At 40.9% G+C, this 21,007-nt stretch overlaps 2 protein-coding genes across 2 annotated transcripts; both read left to right on the top strand.

The window, feature by feature from the left end:
• The first annotated feature begins 1,560 nt into the window (after nt 1-1,560).
• puraa (purine-rich element binding protein Aa) lies at nt 1,561-5,409 on the top strand. The gene has a single exon (XM_055148317.1). It carries the CDS (start codon nt 1,595-1,597, stop codon nt 2,450-2,452), a length of 858 nt encoding a protein of 285 aa, XP_055004292.1. The 5' UTR covers nt 1,561-1,594; the 3' UTR covers nt 2,453-5,409.
• Nucleotides 5,410-7,226: 1,817 nt separating this feature from the next.
• On the top strand, nt 7,227-19,841 carry LOC110158617 (SH2 domain-containing protein 4A-like). Its single transcript, XM_055148244.1, has 7 exons — nt 7,227-7,367; nt 7,452-8,040; nt 9,795-9,799; nt 11,471-11,497; nt 11,584-11,625; nt 14,216-14,453; nt 18,826-19,841. The coding sequence occupies exons 2-7, from the start codon at nt 7,761-7,763 to the stop codon at nt 19,062-19,064; spliced, it is 831 nt and encodes a 276-aa protein (XP_055004219.1). The 5' UTR covers nt 7,227-7,367; nt 7,452-7,760; the 3' UTR covers nt 19,065-19,841.
• Nucleotides 19,842-21,007: the final 1,166 nt, after the last annotated feature.

The raw sequence follows: 21,007 nt of genomic DNA, 5'->3' as shown, positions 1-21,007 counted from the left end.
GCTACTAAACTGTGCCCAATTTTAACTGTGAAGAAGGGATCCTAAGGGAAGCCAAAACCTGAAGATAGAGGGTAAAAGTTATACTGTGAAATTAAATGAAGAGATATTGTTTTTTTTTTTTATGAACTTAGCTAGTAAAATATCAAAAAGTGAAAACCCAATTTCTACTGAAGTTCACATGAGCACACGCACTCCATTTTGATATTAGAATGGACAAAACTTTAAACTTTTAAAGAGGCACAAATATGACACTTTTGGATACTATGCGCTTACACATTGACTGTGTTTTCACTTCATTATAAGCAGTCATAGACAAACCAGTGTGAAGTAAATGGCTAAATAATTAGCCTAATGCATACTGCTTAATAACACAATCAATTAGTGTACTATGAGAACGAATAAGGTTATTCATAGACTACCTGGGGCCTATAGGCCTACAGGAAAAGGTTTTAGAAGTGATGGTACTCTGTGGTGTAACTTGGTTTATTAAGTAGTTGCAATATATTCAAAAGTTCAGTTAATGTCTTGTTTCTAGTTTTTGGAATGCGCCAAAGCAAGCGTGGATAGGTCCTATATGACGCGTCGCGAAAATAGGCCTAGTTCAGGCTATTTTATTTTTTACCTGATATTTTAAGGAGGGATATACCTTGCTGCATTCACGTGATATAAGAGCGTAGCGTTGAAGATCATTTTAAATTGGTTTATGGTTATCTTTGTAGCCAACTGGGCACAAATCCCATTGTCCTCTTTTTGTAAGACGTCCTTTTTCACAATACGCTTTCACACGTGCTTTGGTCATCTGAAAGACCTTTAAACTCTAAAAGGTAAGGGTCGATCACGTTTGTAGATATTATTTTCACACTAGCCTGGTGCATCATCCAGACAATTATTTGTCATCGCCCTCCATTTGAAAGTATAACATCACTTTTTTTTTTTTGTCGAGCCCGTGATCGAATTATAAACTTTAATAACTGCTACGCTACTGATATATGTTGTTCATAGACATGCGCAAAAATAATATGTAAATAGCTAAACGTTAAAAAGGCGCGGATCAACTCCAACATTAGGCTAAATTCTCTGTCCTTCCTTCGGGAAATATTATTCAATTAAAATTAGCAAAAGGAAAGTTTCTTACCTTTTAAAAAACTTGTAGCTAGCCTAACGCTAGGAATAAAAAAAGCATCTGAAGTAAAAAAAAAATAATAATAATAATAATAATAACAACAATAATAATAATAATAATAATAATGATAATAATAATCTTAGGCTATTTAAAACGAGTCAATGTGTTCTTTTTGGGCAAGAAAATGATTTGAGAGGAAATACTTGCTAGTCAATGTGGCGTGGACGTGAGCTGAAAAGGACGTGACTTTTGAACATAACTTAACATAACTTTAACATATATTTAAAACGATTCCATCGTCCTGTTTGAGGTAATAGTCGACAAGGCCAAATAATTTGAGAAATGTTGACGAGAACTTTGGTGCTACTGACTGCCGCTAAGCACATTTTACGCTTCCATCTAGATCTCGCGAGATTTCTGTGTGACAGGCCGAGGCTTTGCAGCAGACGGAGGGAGAAGGCAGGCAGCATCATGGCGGACAGAGACAGTGGAAGTGAGCAGGGAGGAGCAGCTCCGGGCCCAGGCTTCGGCTCCATGCACCTAGCGACAGGAGGGGCGGGCTCGGCTTCCGGGCTCCAACATGAGACACAAGAGTTGGCGTCGAAACGGGTTGACATCCAAAACAAACGCTTCTATTTGGACGTAAAGCAGAACGCAAAAGGCCGCTTCTTAAAGATAGCAGAAGTCGGGGCCGGTGGAAACAAGAGCCGCCTCACTCTCTCCATGTCCGTGGCAGTCGAGTTCCGTGACTATTTGGGGGACTTTATCGAGCATTATGCCCAGCTGGGACCAAGCAACCCGGGGATGGTGCAAGACGAGCCGCGACGAGCGCTCAAGAGCGAGTTCCTGGTGCGGGAGAATCGGAAATACTACATGGATCTGAAAGAGAACCAGAGGGGACGGTTTCTGAGGATCCGACAGACCGTAAACCGGGGGCCTGGTTTGGGATCCACGCAGGGCCAGACCATTGCACTGCCTGCCCAGGGACTTATTGAGTTTCGTGACGCTTTGGCTAAACTTATTGACGATTACGGTGTGGAGGACGAACCTGCGGAGTTGCCCGAAGGGTCATCATTGACTGTGGACAACAAACGTTTTTTCTTCGACGTCGGATCCAATAAGTATGGAGTGTTCATGAGGGTCAGCGAGGTGAAGCCCACGTACCGCAACTCAATCACAGTGCCCTATAAAGTGTGGTCCAAATTTGGGAATACGTTCTGTAAATACGCTGATGAGATGAAGAAGATTCAGGAGAAACAGCGGGAGAAAAGGGCATGTGAGCTACAGCAACAAGAGGAGATGCAGGCCGATGATGGAGATGATGATTGATATAAGTAAAACATTCAAGAGTAAACAAAATAACCAGAGAAATATAATTAAAACTATTGTATAACGAAAGAAATCTAAAGATTTAACTTTAATGGTTTAACTCCAAGGGAGCATCACCCAAAATATCAGAAACCTCCACGACCTGACAGTTATGACATGTTGTCACTCATCGCTGGATGTTACTCCACTTATCCACCATTAATACAGTAACAGGCTGCTAAACAAAGTAATAACGTTATATTTGAACATTGTTTCCTACTTGACAAACAATATTGAACTGAGTGTTAATTTCCCTTAACAGAAAACTTTTGTACCAGTTGAGGCTATTGTAAAAAGTGTTTGCAATGTTCAAATGGAATTACTGAGTTCTGAGGAAAATGTTTCCTTTCCATGTGAGCTAAAGACTTCAGCACAAATCAGATAAATATATTAATTTTTAAACCAAAATTCTCAAATCTTTGTAAAGGGTTGTCACGTGTATTTGCCATTTTACCTTTACCTGTGAGTAGAGATGTGTTTACACATTAATCAAAAGAGGGCTAGGCCTGCTTTGGAAACTGGTTAGATGTCATGCAGTAACAGAACATATAGGCATTTTCATCAAATGAATAAGTGCTCTATCTGTTGTGCAATATGCATTGCATACAAAATCAAGTATATTGAACTGTTGAATGGGTCTCGACATGACATTTTCCAGAGGCATTCAAAGATATATTAATATTGTAATTTTTGTTTCAGTTGAAATTGTTGCCATGCAGATGGATATATTATAGACTACCTTTGTGTCTCGTGATGCAATGTGTTCATTATACAGGTACTTAATGTGTGTTACGATAGAAGAAATGCAGTGAGAACATGTAGCAAATGGCCTGAATAGGAGACAACTTCAAAGAATCGCCCTACACTTGCTATGTAACGGGCTTCACCGGCAGATTTAAGCAGATCATTATGAAAAAGTATCTGAATCAGAGTGCTTTTGTAAACATGTTAAATCATATATCAAGTCTAAATGGTGCCAAGGAGTGCTATTGCTGCATGTTAATCTGCACTAAGTTATAGATTTCGTTGGTCTCCCAAAATATTGGCTCAAGGACCCTTCCATATGTATCTTTATCAGCAGATATTGTATGAATCTCAAGTTTGAGTACTGAGTCATCACCATCCAAAGGCTTGGTGTTGTAATAGTGGAAGTTGTTTCAAAGTGTGCTGGTATAAAAGTGGTTTTCAAAATCAATTCAAATTGTACTTTCACACTGTGGGAAGGGCCGTCTAATAGTTGGAAATTACAGTGCAAGTTGTCTGTTTAAAGTTTAAACTTGTGCATTTATTAGCAGCTGTGCCCGTCCATTTAACATCTGCAAGTGTGAAGTTCACTGGAGCTACTTTGATGCACATTCATAGCACTTAGAATTATGAGCCCAAATATCTTGCAGGCAATGAGATTCAGTTTAGGTCGAATTGTAAATATTTGGGCTGCCACACGGAAAGCAACTGGTTGTATTCCAGTTCAGTCGCATCTCATAGATGTGTGATAGCAGTTTTATAAACTCTGTCAGTAAATTCCAGAGATACTGGCCACAATCAGAATATGTCAGATGTACCTCAGCATTGAACTCAATGACTGCTCCCATGTTTAGATTGACTGGAAACCAGCAAACTAGACTGTCCTTGGCCACCTATTTTTGGAGCCACTGGTATAGATAAGCGATACCTGGTCGGGAGCATCCTCTTCAGCATATAAACAACGTGGTGCCTTACACACTCCGCATGCTTACACGCTGGCCTGGTGCTTTGGATTGCAGATTTGCTTTTTATGATTGATTTCTCTTTTTCATGTCTGTGTCTCAGCCCCTTGTGTGCTAGTGCACGACTCGTGGTGCTAAAGAGTTTGTTTCAAACTCTAAGAAACAACAGGAGTAGAATTATTTTCTGCTTCTTCCTTTCTTCCTTCTTCCCTATTCTTGTTGCCATTCCCACTCCTCAGCCATCCAGGTATCGGCCTACATGTAAACATGGAAGGGGGTGGTCACCTAATGCAAGATGATGCCGAAGAGTTGGCTCTTCGCTGGCCAAGCACATTCGGAGGGCCGGGGCTGACTGGGAACAGTGTGACATGCTACATGTTTAAGCCCCTTAACATGCCTGTTCTTTGACTTGGCTAGTTCTATGTAAGTTGTGAGTCGCTCAATTAATGGGGTGTAGCAAGCATGTCATGTTTTGTTTATGTAGTTTTACCTTTTCAGCATTATTCCACTTTATTTGTAATTTTGGAATGTTTTTGCCCACTAAAGATATATCTATTTTTTCTGTGCAACATTTCATCACTGTGTGCAATATCGTATGTGCCAATGGTGGCAATATATGTATATCAATTAAATATATGATTACTATTTGAAAGCATGTGGCTGAATTCCATGTTTATTTCTTATGAAGGACTTGTATGCCTTTTTGCACTTAAAGCTCTGTGTAGGAGGAAATTGTTGGTGAAACCAAGGTCTTAGCAGCCAATTGAGTCAAGCAGTTCACAAAAAGTACTTTAACTTGAAATGGAACAATGTCACTGCAAGTATCCTTTTTTTCAAAGGAGTGAACTTTGTTTTGCTTTGTGCTGTGGAAAGTAGTTATAAATGGAGCTTTCTACACAGAAAACTCCCTAAAATCTATAGATCTCCATTTTAGCTTTATGCTAAGAAAAGGTGCTTCTGTCCTATCCCCATTAAGGTGTGGTGAACTGTCTTCAGTGGTTGTTGTGTGTAGCACTTTTTCCCCAGGTTAATAAATTGCCTGACCAATACTTGTTCAACATGATCTAAACAAAGAATGTCATTCTCTCTTATGTTGCCTCTTTTCCAAGAGGGTCTTTGATTTCCTCATTTGGTTTTGAATGCATTAAATATAATTTATGTACATCTACAAATTTTAAAATAAATTTAATTCACCCATGGGGTAAAATATTACTAATGTATGTGTTTTTCATTGTTTAAAACTGTAAAAAAAAAAAAGTGATGTTGTTCATTCTGGATGATAGTGGTCTTGTAGTCTTTTTGTTGTAAAGTTAAATGTGTGACATGTCTTCCCATAGGCCCATTTTCACAGGGGTTAATTGCCAACCATTACATTTTGTAAAATAATCCCAAATAAAATCTCAGAGAAGCGAAGTCACAGTAGACAACAGACAGCACAGGCAGAACTGTGTAAATGTATAGGTTAGTCTTATAAAAACTCCATGAGGTGTGTTTGCTGTTTAACACATTGACAGTATATCATATTGCATGTCCTGCAAAATCATGTTACCCAAATACCAGTCCCAGTCGTCTAGCAGAAGCTGCAACAATGACCTCGTTGATGTTGATTTATTTGGATAATCGTTTATATCATATCACCAGCATGTTTGGGCAGTTAATTAAATTGATTTTTTGAGTAAAACATTAGTATCTAGTTTTAATTGTTGTGTTTCACTGTTACTGTAAACAACATATTATAGTTTGACGTGTGTTGTTTTATTGAGCTTGGATTAGTTGTTTTCAAGGTGAAGGTTTTTGTCAATGATCTGTTCCTTTTCCTTGAGGGCTGTATGTGCGCGCGCGCGAGTGTGTAAAAGAGAGAGAGTTGAAGGAATGCTGTGATGTCATCAGCCCAGTCAAACACAAAGACACAGAGCACCCACAGGCGCTTGATCCACTGCTTAGTGCTTAGTTAGCATACTCTGGAGCGACTGTCCACGTGACTGTGAGTCTCAAACTTGTCTATCCTATCTGACGTCTGCAATGATCTCGTTGATGTTGATTTATTTGGATAATCGTGTCTCATGTAGTCATATTGTCCACCCTTTTACTTTTGGCTATGGCTGCATCAATTGTTGGACAATCAGGGAAGCGCTGGAGCATGGATTTAAAAATGACGTAATGGCATATTTGGCTCATTTGGTCTCCCTAACACTAGAGGTCGCTCTTTACTCACAAATATACAGTATACCCACAAAGCTGACAAGGGACGTCCACGAGCACATGGGCAAGATTAAGCTGAGTTGGGCACGTTAATAAGCTAATTGATGTTGATTTTTTAATTTTTTGAGTAAAACATTAGTATCTAGTTTTAATTGTTGTGTTTCACTGTTACTGTAAACAACATATTATAGTTTGACGTGTGTTGTTTTATGGAGCTTGGATTAGTTGTTTTCAAGGTGAAGGTTTTTGTCAATGATCTGTTCCTTTTCCTTGAGGGCTGTATGTGCGCGCGCGCGAGTGTGTAAAAGAGAGAGAGTTGAAGGAATGCTGTGATGTCATCAGCCCAGTCAAACACAAAGACACAGAGCACCCACAGGCGCTTGATCCACTGCTTAGTGCTTAGTTAGCATACTCTGGAGCGACTGTCCACGTCCTACTGTGAGTACTCAAACTTGTCTATCCCTATCTGACGTCTGCCTTTTGTTTTTTGTGATATATAGATGGAGTGATGGCTTGTACTTCTGCTCAGGTCAACCTCCAGCGCAGTAGAAAGTGTTAAGTCGAGACATCTATATTCTTCTAGTGATACTCTCAGCTTTCTTCCCTCCAAGTGGTAGCCATTGTTTAACTCCCTGCTGTGACTGGAGGAGTCAATTTCAATTCTAGTGGCATGAATTTGGCTTACACTGATCCAGCCTTAAACTGTTTTTTGTTTCAACTACACATAAGTGAAAAATACTAAAGCCGAGCGGGGAGAAAGGAGCAGGGTTTGGGGGTAAGATGTCTGTTAGGGAGGGGACAGGAGGAGGGAGCTGCTGATGACAGAAACAGCCCCATTCCTTTAGAATCTCCTCCCATTCAAGGCTCTGACACTTTGGGCTTTGGGTTCTTGTTCTTCCGTATTCATGAAGGAACGGACAGTGGGGAAACCGTATGAACAATTTCTTCTGGTAGAAAAGTTAATAGATGTAAGAAACCTGTGTATTATTTGGTATGTATTTAATTGGTTCTATTGCTGCTATTCTTAATGATTTTCCTTTTTATTCTTGTAGGTTGTTCCAGTGATGGCAACTAAAGTGTAGCTGTTTATACAAAAGGAAGAACTGTCAGTGCAGAGGAAGCCTCTGCAGTTGGCTGATAATGTGATTGTACAATATGTCTCAAACTAGTACATGCTGGAGAACCACCATACGCTTTGATTACTGAATGTGGGTTGAAGAAAGTTCTATCAGAACAGAGAAGCTTTGGGGACGTATTGAAGACATGCGGCTGTAAGACAGCATTGTCAAATTTAAGAAGCTGCTAGCCTGGGGCTAGCACCTCCTGCTACTGCCCAGTGTGAGCCCTCTCCAGCTGCCAACATGTTGCAGCAGATCCTAAAGGACATGTACATTGACCCTGATGTACTCGAGGCACTCAATGAAGATCAGAAGAAAACTTTGTTCCTTAAAATGCGTCAGGAGCAGGTGCGCCGATGGCAAGAGCGAGAGGACAAACTGGAGAGAGACGGAGGAGATGCCAAACGAACCAAGCCAAAAAAAGGTAACCGTCCCCAGCACACTGCAAATAGTAACCTCGCATGTCACAGAAAACATATGGCTGTCACATACAACTTCCAGACTGCTCTTTGTGAGAGGTACTGTAGATGCATTTAATGTCAAAACTTCATTGTTGTTGACAAACATCTTACTGCTGGATGTTCCCTGCTCATCCACTGTTAGGCAAACAGCTGGTGGACCTCACAAATACAGTGTTTACCTGAAGTCCATTCTACAAATTACAAACTCCATCTGTTCAGTGAAAACAAGGCTATAAATAAGACTGATATGTGGAAAAAATGGACAGAGAACGTGATCCAGATGCAAAGAGCTTTTCCTTTTAGTGGTGTAAATGTTTACACAATTACAGCAAAGGAATTCATATTAAGTTCAGACAAAGTTTAAACACCCTGCTATTGTGTTGTTGAAGAAGAGACTATATTGCGAAGGAGAACTACCACCTAGAGTGAATATCTAGTTACTTTGATAGCAAAGGAGAAGTAATTACTGCATCAAAAATGAAAAGATATTCCTCATATTTGAAATATGTTTTTTTAATATATAAATACCCAAAACATGAGGCAGGTAGAGTGAGAGAGAGAGGAACCACTGAAACTATGATGTCACAAGCAATCCTTTATCTTCAACAGATATCTTCTTATTGCCTGTACTAATCAAAAAGGAATGATAAAAGATTAAATAAATGTACTTCTATATGTTTATGATAAAACAAAAACAAAGTATTATTTTCATACATGAATTGCTCAGGTTGTTTTAGACTATGGGGCAAAATATTTACTTTGGGGTTCAGGTGTGATTAGTCACCTCTTTTTACGGGTAACACCGGAGGTATGTTATAAATAGTAAATTGATTTAGCTGGAAGCAGCAGCAGCAGCTGAACTTAACAGGCAGCAATCACACTAAACAAAGCAGAAACTCGGAAGGCTGCATGTCACTTGCGAAACTGGTTCAACCCAAAGTAGAGGAAATCTTGCTCGTCTGCATTTTGCTTGTGGTGGCAGCAGCAGTGGGACATGATTGGCTTTAGGATGGTGACTCGGGCTATTTATACTGTGACAGAAAAGCAAACACTGCATGACGTGTAAAGGATGTATTAATGCTTTCTTAATGCAATAGCAGACTACACATTGTGTGAACCTCCATAGCTGACAAAGAACCCTGTTTCAACTGCAGTCAAAGAACAACTCTTGAGTTGTGTTTTAATGACTGTGACAGCTGCTGTAGACCACAGACTCTCGTCACATGGACACCATCCTCTTCCTGTTATAGGCCCCATGCCCTGCGTGGGAGGAAATGGTGGTTAGTTTGTAGGGCAGGGTGATATGACAAAAAATTAAAAAGCATCTTTTTTTTTTTCATCATGTAGAACAAGCACAACTTCTGTTTTGTTTTTATCTTAACAAAACAAATAAAAATTGCTTGCAAAATTTAACAAAAAGAATATGGCCTTTTAAAATTATAACTCAAAGAATAGTCAAATTTGTACTCTGCTTCATACCACATGCTTTTATGGACTGGAGATTGACTTTGGACCTCTCTGTTTGGGTTAGAAAATTGTAAGTGGCAAATATTGGTTAATTACTGTTAGAGTGTTAAATGGGAAGTAAGCCCCAGACCCTCAAACAAAGAAAGTGGTCTGGGCAGGAAGTGCTCAGGAAGAGTATGTGTGTGGAAAACAAAAGGGTAGTGATTTCATCTGCAAACAATTTCAAGAAAACTGATAAACTATGAGAGAGTCATGAGCCTAAGCACCATTTTTTTTATCCAGTATGTTCATTCATTAAACAACAAGTTGCTTTAAATTCTGTAATTTATTGGTCATGTTACTTCTACAGTAACAGTAAGAATGTGTAGCTCTGGCTTGGGGCGAGATGGGGAATGTTGCTGTTTGATGGTGAAGTCAAGTGGACGAGCAACCTCCAGGTTCATCTGTCAGGATCAAAAAAGAAGTCACCAAGCCTTCCAGAGAACAACAACAGTACGTGACACCTGTAATGTGTATGATTAATGCTTAATGAACATGTGCAACACATATTGGTCAATACAGTTTAAATAGGATCTATCAGGATCTATCAATCAACCTGTTTTAAGCAGTTTCTGGCCAATTGGCTTATTTTGAGTTTCTTAATTGTTCTTGTAATCAACACTGCAGGCCATTGACTGTATTGGACTGAATTTGGAAAATCAAGTGTAAATGTGATGGATCTTAGGATTAACTTTGTATTAATATTAAATATTATTATTGTATTATATAATAAAAGAAATGACAAAGGGTCTTCTTTTTGTTCAGCAATTGGCAAAGCTTAATTGTTCTTGTAATTGTAAACAGAAGAACAGTTGAACCCAACAGGACAGAGAAAGATATTATATTATTAATATTAACCAATGCCTTCTTTTTTACAACAAAAGCATTTGAAGAACAAGTCAATCACTGCTTTTTTAATTCAGTGGATTGCCCATTGAGTATAGGATTCAGCCATGTTTGTTTGCCAAAAGCTTATTTCAATACTAAAATTTGTGCAGTTTGGTGTCTCACTTGAGCACACGCTTTGGTGATTTTGGTTTGACTTCTGCTGGGACTGCCCACTTTTTAAATCACTGTAAATTTAAGACTTAAATATTCCACCAAAATACACTCCACAAACATTCTTGACAAAATATTATGTCTAAATATGAATAATATTATATAATTATTTGTCACGACTGCAGTGTTCTGGTATGTCTTTACTGATTCCTGTCTGCGAATGTAGCACATCCAACTTCACACTCCCACTGCCTCGTTTACACATTTGTACCTGCCGCACAGTTGTGTAAGCTCTAACAAGGTTTTTAACACCGCCAGTGCAAATGTATTCTTCCAAATTAAAAAATAGCTTCTTATTTGAACATTCTCAGAGGACTGTTCTTAGACTTTAGTTTTACACGCATGAAGGTTGTTATTCAGGCAAAAGATAGATGCTTCGTCTTTTTCACGCTATCTTAAAAGGAGATTTGCCGCGTTGTCATGGCGACTGTGGACACAGTGGGCAGGAAAGAGTCGAGGTCTCATCTGGCGGGAGCGCACTGATTCGGCAAGCTAGTGCTGCAAAGCTGCTCACCCATTACAAATTCAAATCCCAGACCCAGATAGTGTTTTTCTGAAATACCATCCACAGTGAGGACTCTAACTAAATGGTCATCAAGGTCTCAAAAGTATTTCACTTTTATAGTTTCAAAATATTACTTTTTTTATATACATGGTGTATAATAGGCATGTGCAGTTAATTAAAATGTTTGGACAATAATTTTAATTACATTTTTTTAATCAGTTTTTAGACTATCAACTACAGTTTTTTTTTTTTAACATTAATAATGATTATTTTAAATAAGATCCTCTGTAAATGAGCAAATATTACTCAACTTAAGGCTTCAACTATTCCTATAACTTGCCAAGAAACAGTTGATTAGTAGTGAATGTGATTTCTTCAGTCAGTGAATTAGTAGTGAAACTTTACTCTGTTTCTCCCAATAGGACACAAGCACTTTACCCCCTCTGTCGGTGAGTAGTGAGACAGATTGGTACTACTGTTCCTAATGGCTCTGTGTTTAAATCAGGCTCATGTAATGTCTTTGTAAAACCCACAGGTGTCAGTGAGGGAGCACTCCTCGCCTCCTGCTGCAGAAAAGGTACTGTAAGACTATCATACTGTAATAGAAATGTACACATGCTCAAGAATGGATTAATGTATTTTTCTTCCAATTTTAATTCAGTTTTTTTCAGAGGTTAGGGAAGCAATATAAAACTGCTAGTTAACAGAATTTTGGTAATGGCCCAATAAATATTTTTAGCCCATAATGTTATCTTTAAAGAACTTACTAACTATAATGAATTTCCAGTACAATAGTTTGAGTGTTTTGCTAAGATTCGTGTGCCATTCGTGCAAGCGACCGGTTGACCAGTTTATAGTTTTTCCTAAAGTTAAAAAATAGTTAGCATTGGCTTTCTGTGCCTGTGTCCCCTCCCTGTGTGAGCAACAGGAAATGGTGTGATCGGGCCAGCTGTCCCCTCAGTTGGGCTTGTCTGCAGCAGATCGTCTTTCTCCTAGCATTCCCCCCTCTCTCTCTCTCTCTCTCTCTCTCTTCTCTCTCTCTCTCTCTCTCTCTCTCTCTCTCTCTCTCTCTCTCTCTCTCTCTCTCTCTCTCTCTCTCTCTCTCTCTCTCTCTCTCTCTCTCTCTCTCTCTCTCTCTCTCTCTCTCTCTCTCTCTCTCTCTCTCTCTTCTCTCTCTCTCTCTCTCTCTCTCTCTCTCTCTCTCTCTCTCTCTCTCTCTCTTCTCTCTCTCTCTCTCTCTCTCTCTCTCTCTCTCTCTCTTCTCTCTCTCTCTCTCTCTCTCTCTCTTCTCTCTCTCTCTCTTCTCTCACTCTCTCTCTCTCTCTCTCTCTCTCTCTCTCTCTCTCCTCTCTCTCTTTCAAAGCTTGTCTGGACCTGCCTTGTCTCTCTCCATCACTCTCCATCTCTTGCTCTCTCCCCCACTCTGATAGTCTCTCAGATTCTATCACCCCCTTTCATTTTTCTTCTTTCTTCCTCCCTCTGCACCCCTCATGTCACCCTCTCTCTCTCTCTCTCTCTCTCTTTCTCTTTCTCTTTCTCTGTGTCTGTCACTCTCTCTCCCTCTCTCTCTCTGTGTCTGTCGCGCTCTCTCTCTTTCTCTGGGTCTGTTGCTCTCTCTCTGTGTCTGTCGCTCTCTCCCTCTCACCCTGTCTGTCTGTCTAGCTCTCTCTCCTCTGTGTCTCTTTCTCGTTGTGTCCCTGTGTGTGTGTCTCTCTCTCTCTCTCTCTGTGTGTCTCTGTGTCTCTCTCTCTCTGTGTGTCTCTGTGTCTCTCTCTGTCTCTGTCTCTCTCTCTCTCTCTCTCTGTCTCTCTCCGTCTCTCTCGCTCTCTGTGCGTCTCTGTGTCTTTCTCTGTCTCTGTCTGTCTGTCTCTCTGTCTCTCTCTGTGTGTGTGTGTGTCTCTCTCTCTCTGTCTCTTAGTCTCTCTCTGGAGAAGAGCTGAGCCTCTCTGTGCTCCCTGTAGCTTTATCATTGCCTCCTGTGTGCATGTGTGTGCGCGTGTGTGCGTGTGTGTGTGCATGTGTGTGTGTGTGTGCATGTGAGCGTGTGTGTGTGCACAGGTGATACGGTATACACTTGTGAACAGCTAAATCACACACACTCACTCAAGTACGGCGAGGATTTTCTGGACTGGCCTGGAACAGATGGTTGATGAACTTGATCAGGGAATTAAAACGCCCGAGATAGAGAATGCGTCACTCACAGATGGAGGGGATTGCAGGGCAGTCTCCGGAGGTTTGGGCGCGCGAGTTTCTCCTCTGTTCCTGTTTTCACCACAGAAGGGAGCGTCTTCCTGGACATGTATTGCTTCCAGGCGTTCCATGTTACAGACCCAACACATGAGTATGAGCCAAACCATGTGGATGTGACAATAAACGTCTACACCTACGCCAACCATCGCACCTAACAGTCTCTATACATTGAGTAATTTGTTGCTGAAAGGATCTTTTATTGTAGCTGGGAACAAGAACAGGCAGGTTTGAAGAATAGATGGTGAGAAATTGTTGATTAAAAAGGTGTGGGATAAGAATGCAAGATTATCAAGGCAGCCTGATTGTCAAGTCACCTTATAATTTTGTCTCTTCTTTCCTAATCAGAGGCCATAGTGTGTTCTTTGTTGGTTGTGTCACTCAAGGGTTGTAATTTGGAAAACTTGTACACAGGGATTTAATGAAACATGGCTGTTAATTCCGCATAGTTTAGTTCTAGATTATGGTCCATGATCCGTGGTGTGTATTGGTTTCTTGTGTCTATTCTTTACTGTTGGGTATTTTTTATTCTAAATATTTTTCTTCTGTAGGTGGTTTATAGGGATTGGCAATATGAAAAAAATCACATAGTAATTTGAACTGTATATTGTGATCCAGGGCTTTTGTGTTTGTTGCACATCGATGTTGAAACACAGACACATGCCTTCCACTTTTCATATTCACTTCTCCTACTGTTCACTCTCTCTTTAATGGCTAGGAGTATAATAATATCTACATAACTTACCTCAGTTTTTCTATGGTTTTGTGTTGTCATCTCGGCTCTACTGCAATGTATCAAATTATAATTTAGCAGATCATTATTGCAGTGACGTAAAGAAACAGGTCAGTAATTTCTCAGTATGTGAATTAGCTGTCAACACTCATCCCTCCCCTCTGTCTTATTTTGTTATGGTTTGCAGTCTGAGGTGAAGCCGGTCGTCATTGAACCAGAGGAAAAGTCCATTCCACGCACCTCCAGGCCTTTAGTGAGGTCCAATGGCGTCATCGTGAGACCGGCCTCCTCTGCTGTTACACCAAGCTCCCTCTTGAGTCGTTCCAAGCCCCTCTCTCCCACCAGCACCACCACCCCCGAACCAGCAAAAACATCCAATTCACCGCTTGCACAAGAAAACCACAAAACTCAGGAGATTTGCAAAGGTGAGAGTGACACAAAGCCTTGGTGATATGATGCATGAATAAATTTTTTTTTTTAAATCCTCAAATTGCTCAATCCTAAACTTGGATTATATTTTGTCTTTCTTAAAAATGAATTAAATTATTTTCTCATTACCTGAATATAAACAACAGACAAAAACAGTACAGTTCCTTCCTCCAAAGTCTGAACTCTGCTTCAAACAACATGCTTTTACTGGCTGAAGATTATCTGTAGACCTCTTGATTACGAAGGCCATAGCTGATTATTGATGCTTCCAGTAACAATCATTTTGATCTCTATTCAAATTGTTAGAGTCTAGAGCTGTGCAATTGGTACATCAGTGTGTATTTCCTTCTGAACAGAGAAATATCCTTTGCGTCAAGTAAATGAAACCAAGAAAGGATCTGGCTTGTTTTTAAAGTCCATAATATGTCTCTTTTTATGTCAGATTTTTATGTCTGAGACTTATTTTTGTTTTAATAGGAAAAAATACTTGTAATACAACAGTAAATCTTATAGTTTTCCGATAATGAATTGAACTGAATTCAGTAATTATAAAAAAAATATATATTAAAACAATGAATAAAAAGTATAGAAACAGATGACAGTATGTAAGATCAGTAAGATCAAGATGACAAATTAGGTTGTAGTTTAGATAAAATAAAATACCGTTATTTTACGTTACCATCTTATTGATCTACATTTCTTATACTGCTATTTTCTACATAACCCCAAGTTTTAAATGTATTTTAGTTACTGAATAATTTTCTAAAGTGTTTTCCTTGCTGTCAAGAATTTGCAAAGGCATGACGAGAGAACGCTTGTGACTAGCCAATTAAGTGTAGCCCATTTCACTTAGTTTACTCAGGCTAGTGCTGTGTGTGCGTATTTGTGTGTGTGTTTGTGTGCATGTGTGTTTTTGTGTGTGGCAGCTGCTGCTCACGTCTCCCTGTCTGTGACCACACAGATGTTTGCTGTGCAGGTAGCACTCACTTGTCATGCTCATGTAACTATTGGAGGTGCACAGGCGGCTGCCTCAAAAAATGTGAGCTCTTAAGTTTTTTAAAGAGCTCATGTTAGACCCGGTCTTGACAGAGTTTAGACCTGCTTTAGTCCTGGATACGGGTTATGTTTATGAACAAGTTTAGTCTTGGTTAGCTTATTTTTAGTTTAGTTTAGTTTAGTTTAGAGTCCTCTTATAGTGGTAAAAAGTCAATTAAACGCTCTGTTTTTTCATTCTGACCCTTTGAGATCCAGGTTTATAGTTTTATATTTCTTGCTATTTCTGTTTTGCTATGAGCACATGTATAACATGAGTTGTTTCCTTTCTAATTGACCACATGTGACCCAGATTTGAAAAGGAAAACATTGGTGGACTGGAGTAATTAGCGCCATCCAGTGGAGGAAAATTATATTGTAGCCTTTGACCAGCCTGCGGTATTATATCCATAAGGTTTCTGACCCTCTAATGGAAATATTCTCATCCTTCAGGCTGCAAGTACAATAAAGGTGATGAAGTTGTGAATTATGTTGATTTTAAGAGATCAAGAAGCAAAAGCAATATTAAAGGTGCTGTTCTTCACACTTGTACATTTCTTCCACAGGATTAAAGAAATATTTCAGATTTTCATTTATACAGATACATTTCCAATTTACTAGACACATTTGTCTGCATAACATTTGTCATTGTCTAAGAACAAGATATAAATAATCTGATCTATGACTTAAAGTCTAGTTTTCAAACATTAAAAGAAGAATGTACCTATGGAACAATATCTGTAGCAAGAAGCTAGATGTGGAATCATGGGCAGTGGCAGCACATAACAAAGGATGGCATCTGGAAAAGAAGAGGAGAGGAACAGCTGGTGTGGTGGGAGTTGAGGTAGACTTGATGCAATGTTGAATAAATGTATTTTGACACTGGACAAAAAACCTGACAAAGTGTCTGTTTTTGGCTGTGGCAGTAAGCTTGTTGTGATGAGGGAAGAGTGACTGGAATTGGACAGATCCCTGAGCTCCACGCCTTTTGAAAGCGGATTGACAAATTTCCTAGGGTGCTCCTTGTGTGTATCCGTGTGTCCAAATTTACATTTTACTCCTATGTTAATGTATTTTGGGTCAATGAGAGCTAATATCACATATGTCATCAGATTAAGTTTAGAGTTAACAGGACATCAAACATATAGGATGTAGGTAGATGACAGTTTGCTTTGTAGGGAGTTTTTAGGAAACGCATCGATGTCCAGCAGCTGGCCGTGCGTGTGTGTTTACGGAGTGTGTGTGTTTCCTCTCCTCTCTCCTCACCTTCAGAGGGAAGGACACACATTCCAGCACTGCTTCCCGACTCTAGCCCTGGGCGACGCTCAGCCGTAGCTGATAAGTGACAGGGGCCCCAGCCCCCTCCTCCTGCCCTCGGGAATCTGCCCCCTGCCCCACTTCTGCCCCCCTCCTCTTCTGCCCAGACGAGGAGGTCTTTAAAGAGATAGATGGCTCTTTAATTTTTGCGCTAGGCCGGTCAGTGACACCGCTCCCACTCCCTCTTTCTTTGTCCTGCCTGTACATTTACGAGCTGGACCAAGATGTAAAAAGTGCTGTCCCAAAGAAGCCCAAATGGGACACTCATCAATCTGCAGCAGTGATTGAATGTTTAGGTTTTTTGTCTTGTGTTTTAATAAGTGTTTTCACAGGTAGCATTAATGACTCTTTCTGCTGACGGAGCTCGAGGTGCTGCAGCTGCTCTTGGCTTTGAGGCAGACGGCGATGTGTTAGGACAGGCTTATTAAGTTACCTGTTGGAAACTATTTCTATCTGAAAAAGTAAAGTAGGTTTTCCTGCATTTTTAAACCAATCCATGTCCATTTGAGTTTACGTTGGACAACCTGACCGCTCCTCTCCCTCCTTCCCTTGGTCGGTCTAATAAGAATTCCACTCAGACCTGCTCTGAGGCTGTGAGCTCAGAAACTCCCTGGCTCCGTGTGTGCGTGCCTGCACTGGTGTTTGTGTGCTTCTGTGTGTTGCGGTGCGTGCCTGAATCTGTGTCAGCCTCAATTGCTGGAGCCTATCCAAGGTTTCCGTGGTGACCACACAACACAACGAGACAATCAGAGGCAAGCCCACGCAGCGCGGCGAGAGGACATTAACACAGGAACTGCGGGTCAGGGGGCAGAGGAAGGCAGGGCTGGACACAGAGGAAGAGGAAGGTGCAGAGAGGTGTTAGACACAGAGGGTGGCAATGCGGGGGAAACAACCGTAAACAATGACCAGAGACTTCAAACTCTGTTTTTGACAATAAGATTGAATTATTCCTCTATGTTTTAAAAATAATGAAATTGTTATGCAGATATGTTACAGCTCTATAAATTCGTTCCAACTATTTTATAGGTTGTTGTCTCTATTTTGCCAGTAGAGGGAGATGTGAGCTGCTAGAGGGCTTACCTGTTGCCCTTAGTCCAGGACAACTTTGTATAAGTGCTGCTAGCTTTTTAGTGAAATTTAAATAGATTTATATAGCCACACTACAGGCATAAACAGAACACCCTATGCATACTGCCTCCTAGTGTTTATTAACTGTCATTAAAGATGATGACTGGTGAGATTTTGGCCCAAACCACACCTTTTAGAGTATTAAAGATGGCTGAATGTGTGACTACTAAGTGTTTAGTTCAGGTGTGTGTGTGTGTGTGCGTGCGCGTGTGTGCATAGATGTGAGCGTAACGTGTATGTGTATGTAGCTCTGTTGAATTCTCCAGTTTGAGGAGGCAGTATGTCTCGCACGTGTTTTCACTTTGTGTGTGTTTGCGCGTGCATCTGCAGGCGCTCTCGCATATCTTTGTCCCTCGGGAAAGACGCTAAAAATATGTGGCTCCTGAAGCCTTCTGGTGTCTGAGCAGCGTCTGTCTGCTCTGCACTGCGTCCCTGTGGCCCTCCCTCTGCTGCCTCCATTACTCCTCTTCCCTTCATCCCTCCTGCAATTACACCCCTCTCCCAAACACCCACCCACTGCACCCAGCTGTGTCCCCGCTGCACCAGGCGAGAGTGACCTCTGCATGGCCGGAGCGGGAGGAAGGGAGCCAGTGAGGAGGTGTATAAAAGAGAATTTACTCCAGTGAAGGGGCTACTATTATATGCTATACTTTATCTATCTGAAGTTGACATGATTTCTTACATACTTCCCCAGAATAATTGTAAATATCATGTGAATTTTAACTTTTTGGGTTATTATTCTTATTATTCCAAAATATACAAAATTAGATCCTTTTTTGGGTAGCTTCTAGTGAAGTGTACATAATATTATTAGTTTTTGCTCTTGATCATAATTTTCTCTAGTGTTGAGGTGCTTTCAAAAGTTTGACAGTGAAATGTCTTGCTTTTCAGATGTGACTCCCTCCCGGGTGACTGTACGGGCTGCGTCAGAGGACCCCCTCTCCTCAGGGACCGGGGCACCACTATGTGCTGGGCGGGGCAGGGTGGCACAGCTCATGAAAGCCTTCAGCACAGAGGGCTCAGCGGGACCTCCCCAAGCTCCAGGACAGACCCTCACCAGGGGTACCAAGCCTCCTCTCCCTACCAAGCCCAGCCACCTGCGTGCCACAACCACGCCCTCTGTGAGGTAATTTGCTCATGGAGTCACCTGCTGCTGTTACAGCCTCAGAGGAGACATTGCAATTGCTCTTAAACAAAAGACAAATGATCAAATGATGCTTGAATGTACTTTTTTATCTGTGGTTTGTAGTACTGCAAAAGTGGAAGAAAAGTCCAAAGTAAATCATGTTATTTTTTTGTATAACTTTATAAGTATTTTAAGGTGGATTTTTTTCTTTGTTTACTTGTTGACATTTCCCAATGTGGAAAACAATATTTAAGTCCATAAATCTCTGAGTGCTACCACTCCTGTCTAGTTTCTATCCAGACACGGCCAACTTTTCCTTGTGTCTTGTGGCTGTGAGCAGATGAATGCTGGTGGACAGTTGGGCGAGGTGAAATGAGGTACAGGGGGGCTTCTCGTGCTGCTGTCTCCTCCCTGGAATAGCGTGGGGTTGTTTATTTGTCACAATGCGATGCGTTCCCGTGCCACCTGGCAGCGGCCTCACTGCGACCTGTTGTGGACCAATGACAGTGCCAAACGTCTCCTCTGTCACTCCCAGTGGATCAAATCCTGGCGAGGTAGACAGTCTCTGCCAAAACCCGGGGATAAGATCCCCTCCACTCTTAACCTGTTACAATTTTGCTGATGCTGTAGTTGTCTTTTATATGTTTTATAGGGATACACTTGTTTTGTAATGGGATATTTAACACTACTGCAATGCCTCATCAATGATGCCTGCCTGGGTTCTGACAAGCTTGTATGGTGCAATTAAACAACAATAAAGTTATGTAATGTCAGCACTGCAGCATATGTCACTGGATTTTTTTCAGTACATCATAGTATTGGGTTTTTTAAGTCTAGCACTTTCTTGTGAGTTACATTTACAGAGACTTCTACACTGTAACCGCAGATTAGACTTAGATACTTGGATAATTAATAGTTTTCCTTGGATAATTAATAGTTTCTGACTAAGGTTTTTGTCTTTGTGTAGGACAGACCATCTCCACTTTTGCTTAAATCCCAAGTAGTTTTATTGTAATATGTGTGACCTTTGTCTCAGGCCCATCTGGGTATAAGTATTGTACAGCACACACATTAAAACATACCTATCCCAAAACAAATGTTTAATCAGTCTCACACTGAGAGTAATTCTAGCATGACACTTCATGTTTTCATTATACTTTATGATAACAGCCATTCAAGACTGTAGTTGTAAGGCTGCGATAGTAAATTAATCTGACAGAACAATAGTATAAGACGCCCAGCCCTGTTAAATGTGGAGTGCATTGGTCCAGACAATTGGTGTGGCTGTTCCTGTTGCAGGTGAACACGCACACACACATGTGGGCCACACTGATCTACTGAGGATGGACTGGTCACTGCGAGATAATGAAATAGGCTTGTTGTTTTATGGCAGTAAGTGCTGGTTTGTTTCCTCATTTCACCTTACTTTAACATTCAAACCACACAAAAAGGGGACATGAATATAAAACTCAACAGTTTCTAGGGAAAGAAAGAAGGCTCCATTTGGCTCTGTAGCGTTCCACCACACAGCGATAACCCCGTCCACTGCACCCCCAGTGGAGCGGGATAGAGACGAGAGGAGCGGAGGGGGGCGGGCCATGTGATACGCAGAGCATGCGGGCACAGCTTCACCCCCAGGCAGAACGAACGGGGGCCTGCTGTGTCTCTCCTGCATGATTAATCTGGCTGAGGGGCAGAGCACTGCCACAGTCCTGGCTGCATTAACTCCCTATTCCCCAGCTCCAGACCAGGCCCTCACGCCAGCAGCACTGGGACACACACACATATGGTTTGGTCTAAAAACCTAACAATTTGACCTTTGGCCGCCTTACTTTTTTAGAACCCTGCCTTTTTAATAGCTGGAGTTACCAATTGTATGATATGTATTAACCTAAACTAGAGCATTTAACTAGAAAGGAGCTATTTGGAAATGTGGGTATTGTATCA

The sequence above is a fragment of the Boleophthalmus pectinirostris genome, unplaced genomic scaffold (assembly GCF_026225935.1).
Source record: "Boleophthalmus pectinirostris isolate CB_2022bp ecotype Guang Dong unplaced genomic scaffold, ASM2622593v1 HiC_scaffold_12, whole genome shotgun sequence".
Taxonomy (NCBI): Eukaryota; Metazoa; Chordata; class Actinopteri; order Gobiiformes; family Gobiidae; genus Boleophthalmus; species Boleophthalmus pectinirostris.
This window is presented reverse-complemented; position numbering and strand designations above follow the sequence as displayed.

Bases quoted from the DNA above. Each gene is read 5' to 3' on its own strand.
- puraa (XM_055148317.1), top strand. From the start codon at position 1,595: ATGGCGGACAGAGACAGTGGAAGTGAGCAGGGAGGAGCAGCTCCGGGC.
- LOC110158617 (XM_055148244.1), top strand. From the start codon at position 7,761: ATGTTGCAGCAGATCCTAAAGGACATGTACATTGACCCTGATGTACTC. The intron at 11,626-14,215 runs GTACTGTAAGAC...TATGGTTTGCAG, and splicing joins CGCCTCCTGCTGCAGAAAAG to TCTGAGGTGAAGCCGGTCGT. The intron at 14,454-18,825 runs GTGAGAGTGACA...CTTGCTTTTCAG, and splicing joins AACTCAGGAGATTTGCAAAG to ATGTGACTCCCTCCCGGGTG.